The sequence below is a fragment of the Perkinsus marinus genome, assembly GCF_000006405.1.
Source record: "Perkinsus marinus ATCC 50983 genomic scaffold scf_1104296931330, whole genome shotgun sequence".
Lineage (NCBI taxonomy): Eukaryota > Perkinsozoa > Perkinsida > Perkinsidae > Perkinsus > Perkinsus marinus.
Window position 1 is genome coordinate 58592 of NW_003215793.1, and position 17133 is coordinate 75724.

General features: G+C 43.5%; 5 protein-coding genes and 1 non-coding gene across 6 annotated transcripts in view; 2 read left to right on the top strand and 4 right to left on the bottom strand.

The window, feature by feature from the left end:
- Window positions 1-1397: 1397 nt before the first annotated feature.
- On the bottom strand, window positions 1398-1471 carry Pmar_PMAR004369. The gene has a single exon. It is a non-coding gene; the product is annotated as a tRNA-Arg (tRNA).
- Window positions 1472-1668: 197 nt separating this feature from the next.
- Pmar_PMAR004370 (protein disulfide isomerase, putative) lies at window positions 1669-3370 on the bottom strand. The gene is made up of 7 exons (XM_002786666.1): window positions 3200-3370; window positions 2816-2900; window positions 2713-2772; window positions 2207-2348; window positions 2107-2163; window positions 1909-2015; window positions 1669-1858 (listed from the first exon to the last, which is right to left on the bottom strand). The coding sequence occupies exons 1-7, from the start codon at window positions 3351-3353 to the stop codon at window positions 1711-1713; spliced, it is 753 nt and encodes a 250-aa protein (XP_002786712.1). The 5' UTR covers window positions 3354-3370; the 3' UTR covers window positions 1669-1710.
- Window positions 3371-5516: 2146 nt separating this feature from the next.
- Pmar_PMAR004371 (M protein, serotype 49 precursor, putative) lies at window positions 5517-7426 on the bottom strand (the record flags this gene model as incomplete). The annotated part of the gene is made up of 5 exons (XM_002786667.1): window positions 5517-5645; window positions 5693-5971; window positions 6379-6481; window positions 6521-6642; window positions 7343-7426. 5 exons carry the CDS (start codon window positions 7424-7426, stop codon window positions 5517-5519), a joined length of 717 nt encoding a protein of 238 aa, XP_002786713.1.
- A 217-nt stretch (window positions 7427-7643) lies between these two features.
- Pmar_PMAR004372 (ADP ribosylation factor 1, putative) lies at window positions 7644-9197 on the bottom strand. The gene is made up of 4 exons (XM_002786668.1): window positions 8988-9197; window positions 8807-8884; window positions 8552-8699; window positions 7644-7876 (listed from the first exon to the last, which is right to left on the bottom strand). Exons 1-4 carry the CDS (start codon window positions 9186-9188, stop codon window positions 7707-7709), a joined length of 597 nt encoding a protein of 198 aa, XP_002786714.1. The 5' UTR covers window positions 9189-9197; the 3' UTR covers window positions 7644-7706.
- Window positions 9198-11230: 2033 nt separating this feature from the next.
- Window positions 11231-14850, top strand: Pmar_PMAR004373 (hypothetical protein; the record flags this gene model as incomplete). Its single annotated transcript, XM_002786669.1, has 6 exons — window positions 11231-11344; window positions 11802-11917; window positions 12358-12465; window positions 13544-13629; window positions 14407-14507; window positions 14839-14850. The coding sequence occupies 6 exons, from the start codon at window positions 11231-11233 to the stop codon at window positions 14848-14850; spliced, it is 537 nt and encodes a 178-aa protein (XP_002786715.1).
- A 1517-nt stretch (window positions 14851-16367) lies between these two features.
- The window catches only part of Pmar_PMAR004374 (hypothetical protein), a gene marked incomplete at both ends in the record, with an annotated part of 3853 nt that continues 3087 nt past the window's right edge, over window positions 16368-17133 (top strand). Inside the window, 2 exons of the mRNA XM_002786670.1 lie at window positions 16368-16412; window positions 16815-16910. Coding sequence (XP_002786716.1) covers window positions 16368-16412; window positions 16815-16910 — 141 coding nt within the window. The remainder of the gene's footprint in view (window positions 16413-16814; window positions 16911-17133) is intronic.

Consider the following 17133-nt stretch of genomic DNA (forward strand, 5'->3'; position numbering starts at 1 on the left):
ATCGGCCGATGGTGACTCAACAGCGTATCCACTCGGGCAGAAGATAAAACGAGACGCAATTCAGCACGACGAGGGCATTCGAGCTGCGCAGTAGTCATTTTTGATAACACCCATATGCAGTGTTGAAATGAATATTCGCTTTCCTCAGCTGGGTCCAGAAGTTTCCTCACTAGTTATAAAATTTAACATACGAACTCCGCTGTGTAGTGAAACCAATGAGAATTACCTCAATCTCCTCCAAATTTCAGCAAACGTCACCCACACATGTAGTTGAGCATGTGCATATTGCATTCAGCTTCCGCTGGTGTAGTGTATAAATCTTCAGTAAAAATAGAGCGATTTCAGGCCGGCCGAGGCGGGAGAAGAATTCAATCTCGCAAGACCGCTTGGATCCGACCCGAAGTCTTTTTCGACTGACGAAGATGCAACGTGGAATCTCCCAATACGTTTTTCAATAAATCAGGCATCTTTTCATAGCGTGAGTTCGAGTGAATACGGCATGATCAGATTTCACGAGTTTACCAGGTTCTCCCTCACATTCAAGGCCCCATGATAATAACTCATATACATTCACAGAGGTAGGCTATTCATTCACCTGGTTCCATGAGCATCTCCGTCGGAGATGCTCACTGCACGATTGCCAAGCTGGTGCTCTTTTTTCCGTCGATTTCTATCGTTCAACTCCGTACTTTTCCTTCCCAGCTCCTCCCATGAACTCTTCTCTCGGTTACTGTGGTTAATCTGATTGTGGACTTGATATTGGTTCGTAAATTCATCAAAGTGTCGATATCTCAATATTTAGGTTCGCGACTCATCAAGGGATCAGAATGTTTCAGTCATTCGGTCATCTGGTGGGCTCAAGGAACGATTGGACCGCCGTCTATGTTCTGACGGACTCCAAAGCTTTCCAGTGAGTCACCTTATATGCATCGATTCGGAGCAGATCTGCTCAAACGCCAAAAGTGTCACTCGACTCCTCGACGTTCATGCAAACAGTTTATGAATTAGCGCCATTTCAGAACGTATTCGCGTCTTGTGTGGGAGACTCAGCTGACGATACAGACATCCTCTGATAGTAAAATGAAGTTACTCCGATGGACCGGCCTCAAAAGAGGAGAAGCGGCGGCTACCGCTCCTGCCAGGAAGGCGCGATGAGACAACCATGCTGGGATATTCCTAGAATCAGCGTTTCTGGATGTCTAGTTTTTGAGTTACACCATGAGGGATGTCAAGGATTGACTAATTTTGAGTGATATAAGATTCTTCATGGCCTTATGAGTTGAGCGAGAGTTCGAATTTCTCGGGTGAAGTCGGCACTTCTTCAACTGACTGGGAAAGACATAAAGCGACGAGTCAGATCGAATAGCAGGATGAGGAGATATACAATAATTGAGATATACCCGATGCAGGATTCGAACCTACGACCATCTGCTCCGTAGGCAGACATTCTATCCAGCTGAACTAATCGGGCGTTGATGGTATTACTCTTCGCTAGGATTTAATTCACAAATCATTCAGGTGTTGTTCAGCTTGGCGATTGTACAAGCGTTCGGACTTTTTGGGGTTAGATAGTTCGCAATGTTCGGTGTGCTCTGTCTTATTCAGCCGCTCCCTAGCGGCCCGCTCGTATTGCCTCATTTCCCAACAAATAACACCCTATGGTTTGTAGGAAATGAATCCGTCAGGGACACTCTTCTGGGAAACTCAATTCTACTTCTCTTTCTTGCTTTCAGCTTTATCATCACTAGCCTCCTTTTCGACAGCGCGACCCTCCGCTGGAACATCAATTCGTCTTCTCTCCTTTTCAACCTCTATACGTCTCTTCACTTCGGCCTCGGCATCCGAATCAGACACACTCCTGTTAATCATAACCCTCCAAAAGCTCCATTGCGACAAGAACCTTCTTACGTGCATAAGAAGATCGCATAAGCAGCTATCGCCATTAACACAAACATCGAGCCAGAGAAGCATAGAGCGACAATGATGGGGTGATCCCTGACGAACTTGGATTGAATCTGAGATGATTACGTATGTTCCTGAACTCAACCATCATAGCTATAATAAAGTAGAAGGACTGAAGGCACCATTAGACCCGCCTAGACTCACCAATTTCTCCGCCTGGGCCCAAGCATGCTTCAAGCCACTGGGAGGTTGCGGCACATCCTACACAAGAATATACTCCTCAGGTATAGCGAGCGCGACGTACCATGGTCTCAGCGGCTTGAGCAATGTAAACCTCCGGGGAGCTGGCGAACTCGGAGAGGGCCTCCAACGTTCTCTGTCCACCGTACCGATACACCTTCCCATCATTTATCATATACAATGTAGGCAGCCTCTTAATGGTGAACCTGTGCAATGGTGGACTCGTTTGAAGCTGTCAAATAACACAGAACATGTGGTTAGATCGATACGATCTGGCATGGAAACTCCCATGTGTGGTCCTCGAAAAGTTCATCAACACCCTCTGATATTAGCGTCATTTTCTGGGAAGTTAGAATGTCGCGTAGTGAGGGAGAATATGCACATGGTCAACTACATGTAAAGAAAAATTCTGAGGAAATTTTCGGAAATTTTCGTTGGTTTCTGTATACTCGTACCCGAGTTTGTATATAACCCCATATGATTTGTGAAAAAACTCCCATCTCAGTTCAAGAGAGCGAACATATATTCCAACACTGATGTCGCGCGCCACAGAGAACCGAGTATTCTCACCTGGACCCAACCTCGGTATTCGCCGTGATGTCAACAGCAGCCACATTCACCTGCCCATACCTGCCAAACACGTCACTTAATTTTCTCCCAGTTCTGCACTCACATTTCATCAGCGAGATCTTCCCATGTCGGTAAGAGACGCTGGCAATGCCCACACCATGGAGCGTAGAACATGACGAACCACGGACCTGATTCCCGAACAGTATCTCTGACTTATAGTATATATTGAAGTTTCACGACCGTGATATGAAAAACACTAGTGGAAAACATATTTCACATTTCACTTCGCAAAAAAAAATCGCATGTGAGCAGTGAATATGGTGTAGAATACATGATGTATTTTACGTGATGTGGAATGATCTTTCCAAGTGATTTCAATTCACTTCATATCGCGTTTTTCACATAGAGTATCACACCACTTGAACAGATGAAAACTCCAATGTTACGAGAAGGAGTCCCATTAATGAGCAGTAACTGCGTAACCCACCAGTGGTGCTGCCAGTCGACGCCTGCGTGTCGTGCTCAAAGGTCTCGTCGGTCAATATCCTCAACTTGCTGCCTTGCCTGAACTCGTGAGCTTCGGCTAGGAGAGTCCCCACCAGCGCCAGAATCGGCAATACGAGACGCGTGATTGAAAACATCAGAAATACAAACAACTACCAAATCGCATTGTGGAACATCAACACATGGCTTGCGTGGACCTTGCTGAAGTGTCACGAAGCCGAACTGCTATCCTTGACGAGTAGCTTAGGGATTAGAAAAAGGAGTGGGAATGTTACTATGATGAGATGTATAATAAAGTTTCACCCTAGTGATATGAAAAACACTAATAAAAACATATTTCACAAACCACTGCATATCGCCGCGAATATCGGATTTTTCACTGAGTATTACGCCAGTGGCGTAACGCCACTCCACGTCGGACGGGTGAAACTCCAATGAGAATGTCTGTTCACATCGGTTGAGCCCTTCAATAGAAATACTAGTAAACCTCAGGTGCTATATTCAACTCGATAGAGCTCCCCTGGGTAGGCGAGAGAGACCTTGGCAGACGTTGATGAGAATCTACAGCGAAGTAGGGACACGCAACTACTCGGAACACAATACACGTTCAGTGTAGTGATTTTTTCATCCAACACTACACGCAAATCAATGTGACCAGATGTTGTTCATGTAAATTCGACATTTTCACATAAGGTTACAGAGCGTAACAGCAGACCTCCTTAAAGAGCATCCAGATCTCGCAGCTTAGCCTTGATGGTGCTTATTGCCAGCTCTACACAGGCGAGCCTAAACAACATGAAATCAAATCAAGCACCTATGTACTGTAGGCGCGGGTTCGATCCCCACGAGGGGTATTTTTTCCACTCGACAAACCAGTTTCGTATGGATGTAAAGCATTCCACACCTCAACACTCAGCTAGTATAATCAGACTCCTGGTGTTCTGATTAGGTCCCGGGTTCGATCCCGGCACTCGGTACCTCTGTTCCTTCTCCCTTTTATCAATCCTCTCATTCAGTGTTCGTCCAGCACTATTGGTCGGGTACTTATTGAGTGCGTTCTCAATAGCGTTACGTTCAGCATTGCAATGCATTAACTGTTGTTCCAATTGACGACATTGCTCCGTGAGCGATAGACTGGGCGATAAATTCCGAGCGAGGGAAGGATCGCGCACGATTATACCAGACCGTCCATCTATACTGCCAACAGTACCCTGAGAGAAACTTCAACTACAATCTAAGGATACTTATCACAATGATTCATATTCTTTAAAAATACAATCAAGAGCACTCAATCGGACTCGAGGGACATCACAGTCACACATCCTATCATAGCAGAGGAGAACAGATCAGTGACCCCCCACCTGTACCCCATCCATGTGGCTTGCCAAGCGTTTGCTCAATGAGGGCTTCCCGGCCGGTACCGCTCTCGCCGTTCCGCTCCTCGGTACGATGTACTCAGACGGTGTCGGACTCGTGTGTAAACTTCCATACCAACTTTTTCGCAATTCCTGAGCATCTACTCCAGATCCATGTTCAGCGCTGGTGTAGGGCAATCTCTCATGAGTAGCCCAGGGGGGAGCCGGCACAATGGGGGCTGTCCCTCGAAGGCTCGGCGATGATGGTACCGAGTAGGCTGCTGGTCTCGATGGTGAGCTAGTGGCGCTTTTCTGAGACAATGTTGGAGTAGGAATATATGTTTGCTTTCCTCAGCTACTGAGCTCAGGAGTGAACACAGTGTCGGAGTAGGAATATATGTTTGCTTTCCTCAGCTACTGAGCTCAGGAGTGAACTCAGTGTTGGAGTAGGAATATATGTTTGCTTTCCTCAGCTACTGAGCTCAGGAGTGAACTCAGTGTTGGAGTAGGAATATATGTTTGCTTTCCTCAGCTACTGAGCTCAGGAGTGAACTCAGTGTTGGAGTAGGAATATATGTTTTCTTTCCTCAGCTACTGAGCTCAGGAGTGAACTCAGTGTTGGAGTAGGAATATATGTTTGCTTTCCTCAGCTACTGAACTCAGGAGTGAACTCAGTGTTGGAGTAGGAATATATGTTTTCTTTCCTCAGCTACTGAGCTCAGGAGTGAACACAGTGTCGGAGTAGGAATATATGTTTGCTTTCCTCAGTTACTGAGCTCAGGAGTTTCTTCACTAATTGTAGAAGCATACATACGAATTTGGCTCGAAGTGTACAGAAACCAACAATAATTTCCCCAAAATTTTTATATTGTCACCAACACATGTAGTTCAACTACAGTACTCTGTGACAGTAGTTGGTCATGCGCATATTTTCCCCATATTGTTCTAAGGAATATTCTTCAGCGAAATATTCACCTCAGCCTTTCTAAGCTTTTCCTGCACTTCTGCCAACTGCGCTCTAAGTTCCTTAACTTCCTGCCGAAGTCGCGAGTTATCAGCCGTCAGCTCAACCAGCTGAAAATGACTGTAAAAACCGTCATACCAGGATTCGAACCCACTACCTTTCCCTCAGTATCCCCTCTCAATTTCTCCCACACCATTTCCTCCGCTCTGAAGCTCTCACATCGATCTTCTACCTCGTTTTCAAGCCTCTTAATAGCCGCCCTCAGAGACCTTTCCATCTCCTCCTTCTGATCAACTAGTATCCTTTCCCGGGAGGCAAAATCGGCCTCCAAATCGGAAATTTTGATGCGACATTCGTTGACAAGTTCTTCCTCTCGAGCACGAGCTTCTCCTAATAATCGTTTCTCGTTCTCTAACGAGGCCTTCAAGTTCGACACCTGAGATCTCCGTGATAAACTACGATAGTCTTGGAGGAATGTATGTTCGCTTTCCTCAGCTGAGACCAGAAGCGTTTCCACACTAATTATAGAAGTTTCTGGTAGAAATGTACAGAAACCGATGAGAATTTTCCTTGGAATTTTTATACATGTAGTCTACCATGTGCATATTATTTTCCCATCCTTCACTACAACCTCCCATGATAACAACATTGGAGTTTCACCCGTGATATGAAAAACACTACTGCAAACCGCGAATATCGCATTCCACCGAGTTTTACGCCACTCCACGTAAACCCGACTTGCGTCATCGAATCAAAATACGTTACCTTATAACTTATAACTATGATTACGAACTACGTATGAACTACTACTATCTCTAGCTCTGCAGCACCTTAGCATATTACTTCCCTATTTCTAACATTCCGCTCCGTCTCGCACTCATGTCGAAGTACACCAATCTCGTGCTCCTTTTCCTCAATAGCTCTTCTATGGCCTGCATGTTCTTGCCTGATCCAACGGAGTGCCCACAGGTAAACAGCGAACTACCTTATCCTCTCCATAGTGTCCATCATATTATCGTTTAATCGTCGTTCAAGATCAACATTTGAATTCTCAATCTCACCCAATCGGTTGACGTAACTGAACAGTGAGCTCACCTGTTCCGTTTCCTACATCGACAGTTTCACCAAAATATTCCAAAATCGCTCTCGAAAAGCAACTAGCATATCAAAAATGTGATTCCGATGTTCAGAGCGCAAAGTTGAAGCTCCCTACTAATGGCATCTATTCTCCAAGTCCCGGATGGTTGCGTGCAGACGTTGCCGCTCCTCCTCAAACGCCCGCCCGTTCATTCCCAACCACGCTCCAGTCGAGTGGGGAGGCGGCAGCCACGCCTGTCAGCAATCGAAAGACCCTGAGTTCAACCCCGCCGCCTGACATCATCTCACCGACTCTTGTGGCAGCGGTGGTGACACTGATGGTGACACTTCCCTTGAAGGACTATGAGGCCTCGAGGGCCGTAACCCTGGAGGGGAGTGCCTCAATGGTGCCAATCTGAACAACTCTCATAATCATCTCGCACGCATGCACACTGAACTACCTCTCAATATCACCCTCATGGAGTTGATGATCATCATAGGGCCTCTCCTGGACATGCCTAGGCGGCGAACCGCTACGTCTACGTACCCCACTAAGATGCGATGATGGATACGAGGACAGCTCCCCATGTAGAACATGCTGGTGCCCTTCTGGTCTATGCAGATGATTATCATCATTGTTATGATTAAATCGATCACGTGATCGATTTGATGGTGATGCCTTAATATGTCTCAACTCCCTCTGCAGCTCCTCAAGCCGCCTATCTAGCACCGCCTCCTCTTCCTCCACATCATCACCATCGTTAGGTCCATACCCACCATACGGAGGGATGTGATAATGCGTAGACGAGGACATTGGAGGGAGAAACTCGGCGCCATCAGCCATATGGCAATACGCTCTGTACATGTGTTGCAGAATATATTCGCTTTCCTCAGCTGAGCTCATAAGCTGCCTATGCACAACTTGGATTAGAACTCCCCAGAAATTCCTCAGAATTTCCCTATCGACACCAACACATGCAATTTTAGCCACTCTTGCGGAATAGTAGATACCCAACGCCAAGGACAGCCACTGTGCGGAAACTGTCAAATTATTACACAAACAGTAGCAGAGGAGACAATTATTGTGACAAGCATCAACCCCTCCTGCCAGGACCATTCTCCGTGCTAGCCTTCCGTTCCCTCTGCTGTATTATCTCATTCGCCAGCCAGTCCATGCCTTCAGCCAAGCCTTCTCCTGTTATAGCACAACACGCCTGTATGTGCCAAGAGTGCCCACGTATTGAGGTCAGGTCTAGATCTTTACCTGAACGATAACGCTTGCTTTACTTAGTAAGCAATATGCAAATGTGAAGAATGTGCATTTTCTATTCCGGGATTAATAACAGTGAACAACTTGTCGCTATCATAGTCTCGAAAGGTTACTTTTATCACATCACATGTTCATACCAATGTCTACATTGTTTATGCGATATAGTTTCAGATCGATTCTTATTAATCTCGGAAAATAACACACATTTGCATCATATCAAATTCACACACACCGTATAATCAGTGCCAGTATTCCTATATAAGTTCAACTTCTAGAGCCCTGAATATTTCAGCATCATACAAAGAGCCGAAACTCTAGTGCTGGCGACTTAACCACATGCATAGCGATAATCATTAAAGTACCATATAGAAATCTCATACACCCGCATGGGTTGAAGTAAGAGTTCACTGAATCACTGGATGATTTTCAGTAGGCGGTCTACTGCAAGCAAATATGATTCTAAGCGAAAACCCACACAGTCCGCCATTACGACCATCATTACGCCTCGGGAAATCATCCAGAAACCTATAATGTTCCAGTTACAGTTTCCCATGTACATGTCATCACATTAGGAACATCATTTTCCCTATTATTATCAAACCCATGGGTCCTTGCATACACCCACGGACCGAGTTCGGCGTTAACCCCAATACCCTGTAAATACACTACATATTTCCTCAGCAGTCTTCGCTCCCTGTATATCAGATTTATTGGCGAATACAAGTAAACTAGCTCCGTGCAGATCCTCTGACAGCAGTGCATTGAAGAGCTCCATTTTAGCGAGCACTAAGTTGCGAACATCATTGCTATCCACAACCTGAAAGTATCAAGTAAAAATGTTCAAGAATTTCCCAGAATTTCCCCATACTGCTCTGGAAGGAGGCTATCCGATTCACATAATCGACCAACCCTGATCGTTATTACAAATATGAGTCCGTCTGTATTTTGGAAGTACGCCGACCAACTAGGCCGGAGGCTATCCTGCCCACCTAGATCCCAAACCTGAGAAATGCGAAACAAAGCAGCTCGAATGATTGTTGTTATCTATATATCATTTCCCTAGCATATAATCACACTTCTTCTATGTGACACTCATGAGTACTACCTGAAATTTAACATTTTTATGCGTAACCTCTTCCACATTAGAGCCTATGGTGGGCTGAGTAACGACGACTTGCCCTAAGTTCAGCTGATACAGAATAGTGGTCTTTCCAGCGTTGCTAAGGCCGACTATGACTATTTTGGATTTCTCCTGACCACTACTGCCAGCAAGCCTCTGCCATATACTGGAGAAGAGAGCTCCCATAAATGAAGGAAAAAAAACAACTGTGCCTCAGCAGTAGAGTTTCACCATCCTAGTGATATGAAGGCTGAAAATTATAAGCGCACTGATGAATACGATTTGAATTTTTTTATTTTGAAGACATGAAAATTTGGAAGAAAATTACATTAATCCTTTATTTTACGGAAAGCCGACTTTGGAGTTTCATCCTAGTGATATGAAAAACACTAGTGAAAAATATATTCCACGACTTCTGCATATCAACGCGAATATCGCGTTTTTCACAAGAGTATTACGCCACTTCACGTAAAACGGGTTGCGAAACTCCAGTGTTGTTTTTGTGAAAGAATTCGTGTTTTTCATCCACTGTGTTTTATTCGTGGAAACAGAATTATGCCCGAAATCTGACGTGGTAGATTAATCAACGAGTCACACGTGAAACGTCCATCAACAGCCTCAACCAGTCAAACAGATGAACACAACCAAGGAGTTGTAAAGTGTACGCCTCCACAAAGATATGGTGTTCTCTTTCGTACGGCTCATGGAGTAACTACTCTTACTGCAAAAGTAGAATTACAGTCTAAGACTATAGACGGTTCTATTACTCGAAGCCTCTCACAAAACGCCCAAGGCGTAAAATTTTACGGCTAGCAACACCCTTGAACACAACCCGCAGGAACTGTAATTTCGTCCCACTTTGTTTGACACAATCGCATTCGATATGTATTCGAACTCGAGAAATGATTCTGTGTTTCCTATGATGACTACCATCTTAATGGAAAAAGGTAAGATAAACCCCAGTCTGAGTTTTCAACCACAAGCGAATATTTTCTCTGTGAAAAGAACGACTTCGTTTAGTAAAATCTTTGGTGAACACTCCAAATTTCCCTAGCCAGATAGATTCGATTCCGATAGACAGTATGAAATCGTACAGTAGCTAATCAGAAGCACTGTCGGGTTGGCTATGAAATACTCCACATGATGCCAGTTCAGCGGTTCTAGCCCGGTTGGTGGAAGATAGTTCTTAGTGTCGCCCACTTGACAGTGCTACACCGTTGAAAGCTCCCCGAGTGAGATCGAGGATCCATCAGAATCAGATGGATCTAAGGACCCGAATGTCAACTAAGGGATTATAGACCTTTGATACGTTAGCATCGTCGATGCTGTCATCGTCCACCTCAACTTACTTAATCATAATGCACTATTATTCTCATACACCATATGCGCTGCAACTGCTGTAGTCAAACTCATCGTGTGCAAACTCAGGTCTGCGAAATAGATATACAAGACCTATCATATTGACTTAAAATCTACACCCACTAATTTGAACCTGCGACCTGCTGGTTCCGAGCCACACTCCTTAACGCTTACGCTATTCACTCGATATTGTAATTTAACTTTATATAAAGCGCACGAATTCGTATTCGACACTACCATGTGTTTTCGCGCCCGCCACGGCAATAGTTACTCGCATAAATGTTATTGTGCATGATCCCTCATGGAGCTACGGAGTGAGCAGATAGCGAGTCTCTTCTAACGAGAGGAGATTGTCAGGGAATCAAATTTGGAAGTGATACCAGTTGAAGGTTGAATATGTTCAAATTGTCGTGTTCTTTAGCCTACAGTATGTAAATGCGAGTATCGACGATCACGCCGAATGATAGTGAACAACTTGTCGCTATAACAGCCTCGAAAGGTTACTTTTATCACATCACATGTTCATAGCAATGTTTACATTGTTTATTCGATATAGTTCGAAGTCGATTATCATTAATCTCGGAAAATAGTGTACATTTGCATCATATCAAATTGACACGCACTGCAGTGTCGTTTCAACTCAGCGATGTGATTCAATTCGCCCAGGTTTAATCGTTCATAGTACCCAGTTGATATCAACCAAGTTGGCGGGAAGTTGCCAGTGTGGCGGTATTCTCACCATTAAACTTCGTTCTGCTGTATCACACAACATGACATGGAATTCTTCGCATCACTGCGAACTCCTAGTGCTTATCTTCAGCCCTCTATCACAATGCCTTCCTGCGTCAGCCCATCAACCCCCACCGCGTATGGCCAAGTCTTTCGAACACCCGATACTAGAGCTACTACTCGCGACGGCAGCTCCCCTTCTACTGGATGCACTATGGGGAATACTGTTAAGCGGAGGAGAAGCCGACCGGATGGTAGTAGTAGTAGTAGTAGTAGTAGTAGTAGTAGTAGTAGTAGACCACTACTACTAGTAGTGGTAGTAGTAGACCACTACTACTAGTAGCGGTAGTAGTAGTGAACTCATGTGCGCACTGCAGTATGCAACTACTATCTACCACTGTTGGTTTAAATATATTGTGTACTACTGTGAATATATATGGACATGTATACCTCCGGCGCATACAAAATTTCATACTTCATATTATCTGGTATATGCAGTTCGATCCCTCCAACGTCTACTATGATTCCAGTCATTCTTTCTCTTCATAAACTCTTCTGGTGAATGTGAAACTTCAAGTTTGATACCACACCCTGTAAATTAATGAGCCAACTCCTGTGCACTTTCAGATGTCTTTTACTATGGTCGGCCTGATATCTACAGGGTAGTTAATTTTCGAACAACTGATCGATTATCTTCCTGCTCCATCATAGATAGACTCCATGCGTGGTAGTTCCTCGCACGGCAAGGCGAGTCAGCAGGGGATGGCTACCGAGTACGGTCGGAATATAGTGCAATATGGAAACGCTGGTTACTGGTTACACATATGGTGAGTAGTGGAATGACCAACTCTCTTTGCTGAGTTGTATTATTGGAGTTTCACAAGAGAGAGAGAGGTGGAAAACGCGACATTCGCGGTGATATGCAGTAGTCGTGAAATATATTTTTCACTAGTGTTTTTCATATCACTAGGGTGAAACTTTATTAATATTTTCGAGGTGGGTGGGTATAATCGTGCGTTAAAAAATCACATTTTTAAATTTCTTTTACAAATTCGTAGTACATACTCTCATATATCAGGCCTTTATGCGTTGCTTCCCACGTATTAATTCTGAACATCTCGCAACGCTTTTCAATGGAGTTTCACAACCCGTTTTACGTGAAGTGGCGTAAAACTTGGTGAAAAACTTTGCGATATTTTTCCCTAGGGTGAAAATCCATGTATTCCTAAACTTACATCGTGCGTAATTTTATCACGTTGTCGTGCAGTTACTTCACTGGTTTGTCGAATATGATTTTGCAAGGGGGCTTCAAGGCTGCTGCTACTCTGGAGGCTACGATTAACGGCGATCTCGCATTCTTGGGAAATGCAATCTTGTGATACACTGGGGCAATTTGATGATATTCATACAGTGTTGGAGTAGGAATATATGTTAGCTTTCCTCAGCTACTGAGCTCAGGAGTGAACACAGTGTTGGAGTAGGAATATATGTTTGCTTTCCTCAGCTACTGAGCTCAGGAGTGAACACAGTGTTGGAGTAGGAATATATGTTAGCTTTCCTCAGCTACTGAGCTCAGGAGTGAACACAGTGTTGGAGTAGGAATATATGTTAGCTTTCCTCAGCTACTGAGCTCAGGAGTGAACACAGTGTTGGAGTAGGAATATATGTTAGCTTTCCTCAGCTACTGAGCTCAGGAGTGAACACAGTGTTGGAGTAGGAATATATGTTTGCTTTCCTCAACTACTGAGCTCAGGAGTGAACACAGTGTTGGAGTAGGAATATATGTTTGCTTTCCTCAGCTACTGAGCTCAGGAGTGAACACAGTGTTGGAGTAGGAATATATGTTTGCTTCCCTCAGCTACTGAGCTCAGGAGTGAACACAGTGTTGGAGTAGGAATATATGTTTGCTTTCCTCAGCTACTGAGCTCAGGAGTGAACACAGTGTTGGAGTAGGAATATATGTATGCTTTCCTCAGCTACTGAGCTCAGGAGTGAACACAGTGTTGGAGTAGGAATATATGTTTGCTTCCCTCAGCTACTGAGCTCAGGAGTGAACACAGTGTTGGAGTAGGAATGTATGTTTGCTTCCCTCAGCTACTGAGCTCAGTAGTGAACACAGTGTTGGAGTAGGAATATATGTTTGCTTTCCTCAGCTACTGAGCTCAGGAGTGAACACAGTGTTGGAGTAGGAATATATGTTTGCTTTCCTCAGCTGAGCTCAAGAGTTTACATACAAAATCTAATAAATTGTTTTTGCAATTCGTCAGAGTTCCACCCGTTTTACGTGAAGTGGCGTAATACTCTGTGAAAAATCCAATATATGTTTTTACTGGTGTTTTTCATATCACGGAATATATTAAACTCTAACAAAATTCAGGATTTTCTGAAAATTCTCACATAGAAATGTACAGCAGCCAATATGGTGACAGCAAATGGTGACACGCTCGTCTCAGTTGGCGCGAGCCTCTGTTCTGGACAGTAGCTATGCTACCGTTGGCAGCCAGTTTTGTGTTCCTTATGATTCCACCGATACCTAGGAGTGATTTTATACCAGGTAGCCATATTATGTAGTTGCTGATTTTTGGTGGAATTAACATAAAACATAGGAAATATGCACATGGTCAACTATATGTGTGTTGGCGACAATAGAAAAATTCTGAGAAATTTTGGGAACTTTTCATCGGTTTCTGTACACTTCTAAGCAAAATCGTTTATAAACTCTTATAATTAGTGGAGAAACTCTCCTGAGCTCAGTAGCTGAGGAAAGCAAACATATATTTCGCCAACACTGGTGTTGCTTCGCGAATTTGAAACCTATAGAATAACGACCGCTACGTTGTGAGTTGAAAGCAAAGTAGTCACTCCAGCGTCGGAATATACGTTTGCTCTCCTCAGTTGAGGTCAGGAGGAAGTCCGTCACTTTTTCAATCTCAAATTCAGCAAATCGAAATCTGATTTCAATAGGGTAAAAGACGTTATTCACGGAATAAAAGTTTTTCGATTTTCGTAGACTACTCGAAAATGGAAGATCAAATTCGTAGATAAAATTTTATGAATTCCAAAACGCGCAAGTTCAAATTCGTCGACTAATTTCTATACCACCACATCTCGGTATTTACTATGCACACTAAACGAGTTGCGCCTTGAGACTCGAAGAGCAGTTGTCGTGTACACACGGACAAAAAGTTTCTATTAGAAACTCTCATAAATTTTCAGAAGTGTACAGAAATCAATGCGAATTTCCGTCGCTTTTTGTATCATCAGCAACATATGATTAATTTTTTGTATATATTTCCCCTCATACCGATATGATCAGGTACACCCCCACCGGATGTTTGTGTTTGGAAATCCATGAAGTTTATAGTTGCTGAGAAACTGTTCAGAAGATTGGCTCCCTCCGTTATTGTGAATGGCATGGTAAGCCGAACTCAATGATATTATTGGAGTTTCACAACCCGTTTTACGCGAAGTGGCGTAAAACTCGGTGTAAAACGCGATATTCGCGGTGATATGCAGTAGTCGTAAAATATGTTCTTCACTAGTGTTTATTTTTCATATCACTAGGGTGGAATTCCAATACTAGATTATATATACAAGTTATTATTGGAGTTTCAGCCGCTTTACGTGAAGTGGCGTCGTAAAACTCGGTGAAAAACGCGATATTCGCGGTGATATGCAGTAGTCGTAAAACATGTTCTTCACTAGTGTTAATCTTCAATACTAGATTATATCTACAAGTTATTATTAGATTTATTTATAGTATTAAACGCTACTATATCAGCTCATTGGACTGGCAAACGAGACAACAAATGGAATGGGTTCCAAATGCAATCGATTATATGGGTGCGCGCTATTTGTAACACTGATATTATATGATATGATATTAATGATATCATATAATACGATTTATTATATGATAATTATGTGAAATATGTTCTTCACTAGTGTTTCTTTAATATCACGGTCGTGAAACATCAATGATTATATATACAAGTTATTATTAGATATATTTACATTATTAGCGCTATTATTATCATATACATAGTATCATATAATAATTCCCTATATACTATTTAGTTTTATATTACCGTATCGAGGTTATACCGCCATGGACTGGACTCATTGTCATTAAGGTCTTAAGAAAATGCTAGCTTGAATAGCTTAGTAATCGGATCTATCTGATAATAGTGATGGCCATAGCTCGGCCCGAGCAAAAGCACGCGTGCCCATCAGAGTCGCACGCAAGTACGCTTAGATGGCTCGCACGACGGGCCTCAGAACACTGCCGACGAGCGATCATCCAGAATGCCATTCTGGAATGGTGCTGTCTCATTGATTAGTACTGACAAAGAGACGCTGAAACGTATGATATTCAGCGGGAAAAATACGACTATTTTTCCCGTATTTTCGGAAAAATACGGAAAAATACGACCCTTCTTCAGCAGGAGAAGTGATGATGTGAACCAACTACTAAACTGCTTCGACGAAATATAATGCGATCATCCTAAATGGTCCTGACGTACCATTACTACATTGATATTATCATTTATATGGCCACTGTTATCTCTGTGTGTGAATGGTTTTCACACTGAATTTGGTAGATTCTGGGGTTCCTATTCGGCGACTTTGGGAAGCTATTCGTATCACCTACTCTGGGCGTTGATTCTGTATACATCGTCAACGCCTCTTTCTTCTGTGCCTGCGCTATTGCTACTATTACGTGGGCGAAGTTGATACAATGGAATAAGATAACGCGGAGAGCGGTAGTAATAATCGTTCATATGAAGTGGGGAAAAGCGGAATTTTTCACTCGTCGAAAAACGCTGGTCGTATCCCCTACCCTGGGCGTTGATTCTGTGTACATCGTCAACGCCTCTTTCTTCTGTGCCTGTGCTATTGCTACCATAACGTGGGCGAAGCTGATACAATGGAATAAGATAACGCGGAGAGCGGTAGTAATAATCGCTCATATGAAGTGGGGAATAGCGGAATTTTTCACTCGTCGAAAAACGCTGGTCGTATCCCCTACCTAGTTGATTCTGTGTACATCGTCAACGCCTCTTTCTTCTGTGCCTGCGCTATTGCTACTATTACGTGGGCGAAGTTGATACAATGGAATAAGATAACGCGGAGAGTGGTAGTAATAATCGCTCATATGAAGTGGGGAAAAGCGGAATTTTTCACCCGTCGAAAAACGCTGGTCGTATCCCCTACCTAGTTGATTCTGTATACATCGTCAACGCCTCTTTCTTCTGTGCCTGCGCTATTGCTACTATAATGTGGGCGAAGCTGATACAATGGAATAAGATAACGCGGAGAGCGGTAGTAATAATCGCTCATATGAAGTGGGTAAAACGGAATTTTTCACTCGTCTAAAAACGCTGGTCGTATATCCAACCTAGTTGATTCTTTGTACATCGTCAACGCCTCTTTCTTCTGTGCATGGGCTTAACTCATACAATGGAATAAGATAACGCGGAGAGCGGTAATAATAATCCCTAATATGAAGTGGGGAAAAGCGGAATTTTTTACTCGTCGAAAAACGCTGGTCGTATATCCTACCCTGGGAGTTGATTCTGTGTACATCGTCAACGCTTCTTCCTTCTAGAGCGGTAATGATAATGAATGCTACACGTCGGTTTCATTGAGTGAGGGAAAAGCGGAATTTTTCACCCATCATAAAACGTTGAGATGCATCGCTGAGCATATTTATTATAATGGTAGGTAATACTGGTGAGCATGTTGGCACAGTGCGGCTTCCTGGTCCTCTATATTGTACTATACACTACTGGCATTGCTATCGCCACAAACTACATACAAGTGATAATTTCAATAACGAGGTGGTCGTAATCAAACTCAGGATCCGGAAGACCCCATATCGTGGAAAATGGTTCAGCAGCCAAAGCCCTATCATTACGTTATCATAATATCATCAGTGATAGTGTTGGCGATAGGGGACAGCGCATATGAGTCGCAGCTACCCGCGGCAGTGCAGAATGCGTATCAAGCCACTCCGTAGGTTTTAAAGTAGATTGTGTGAGGT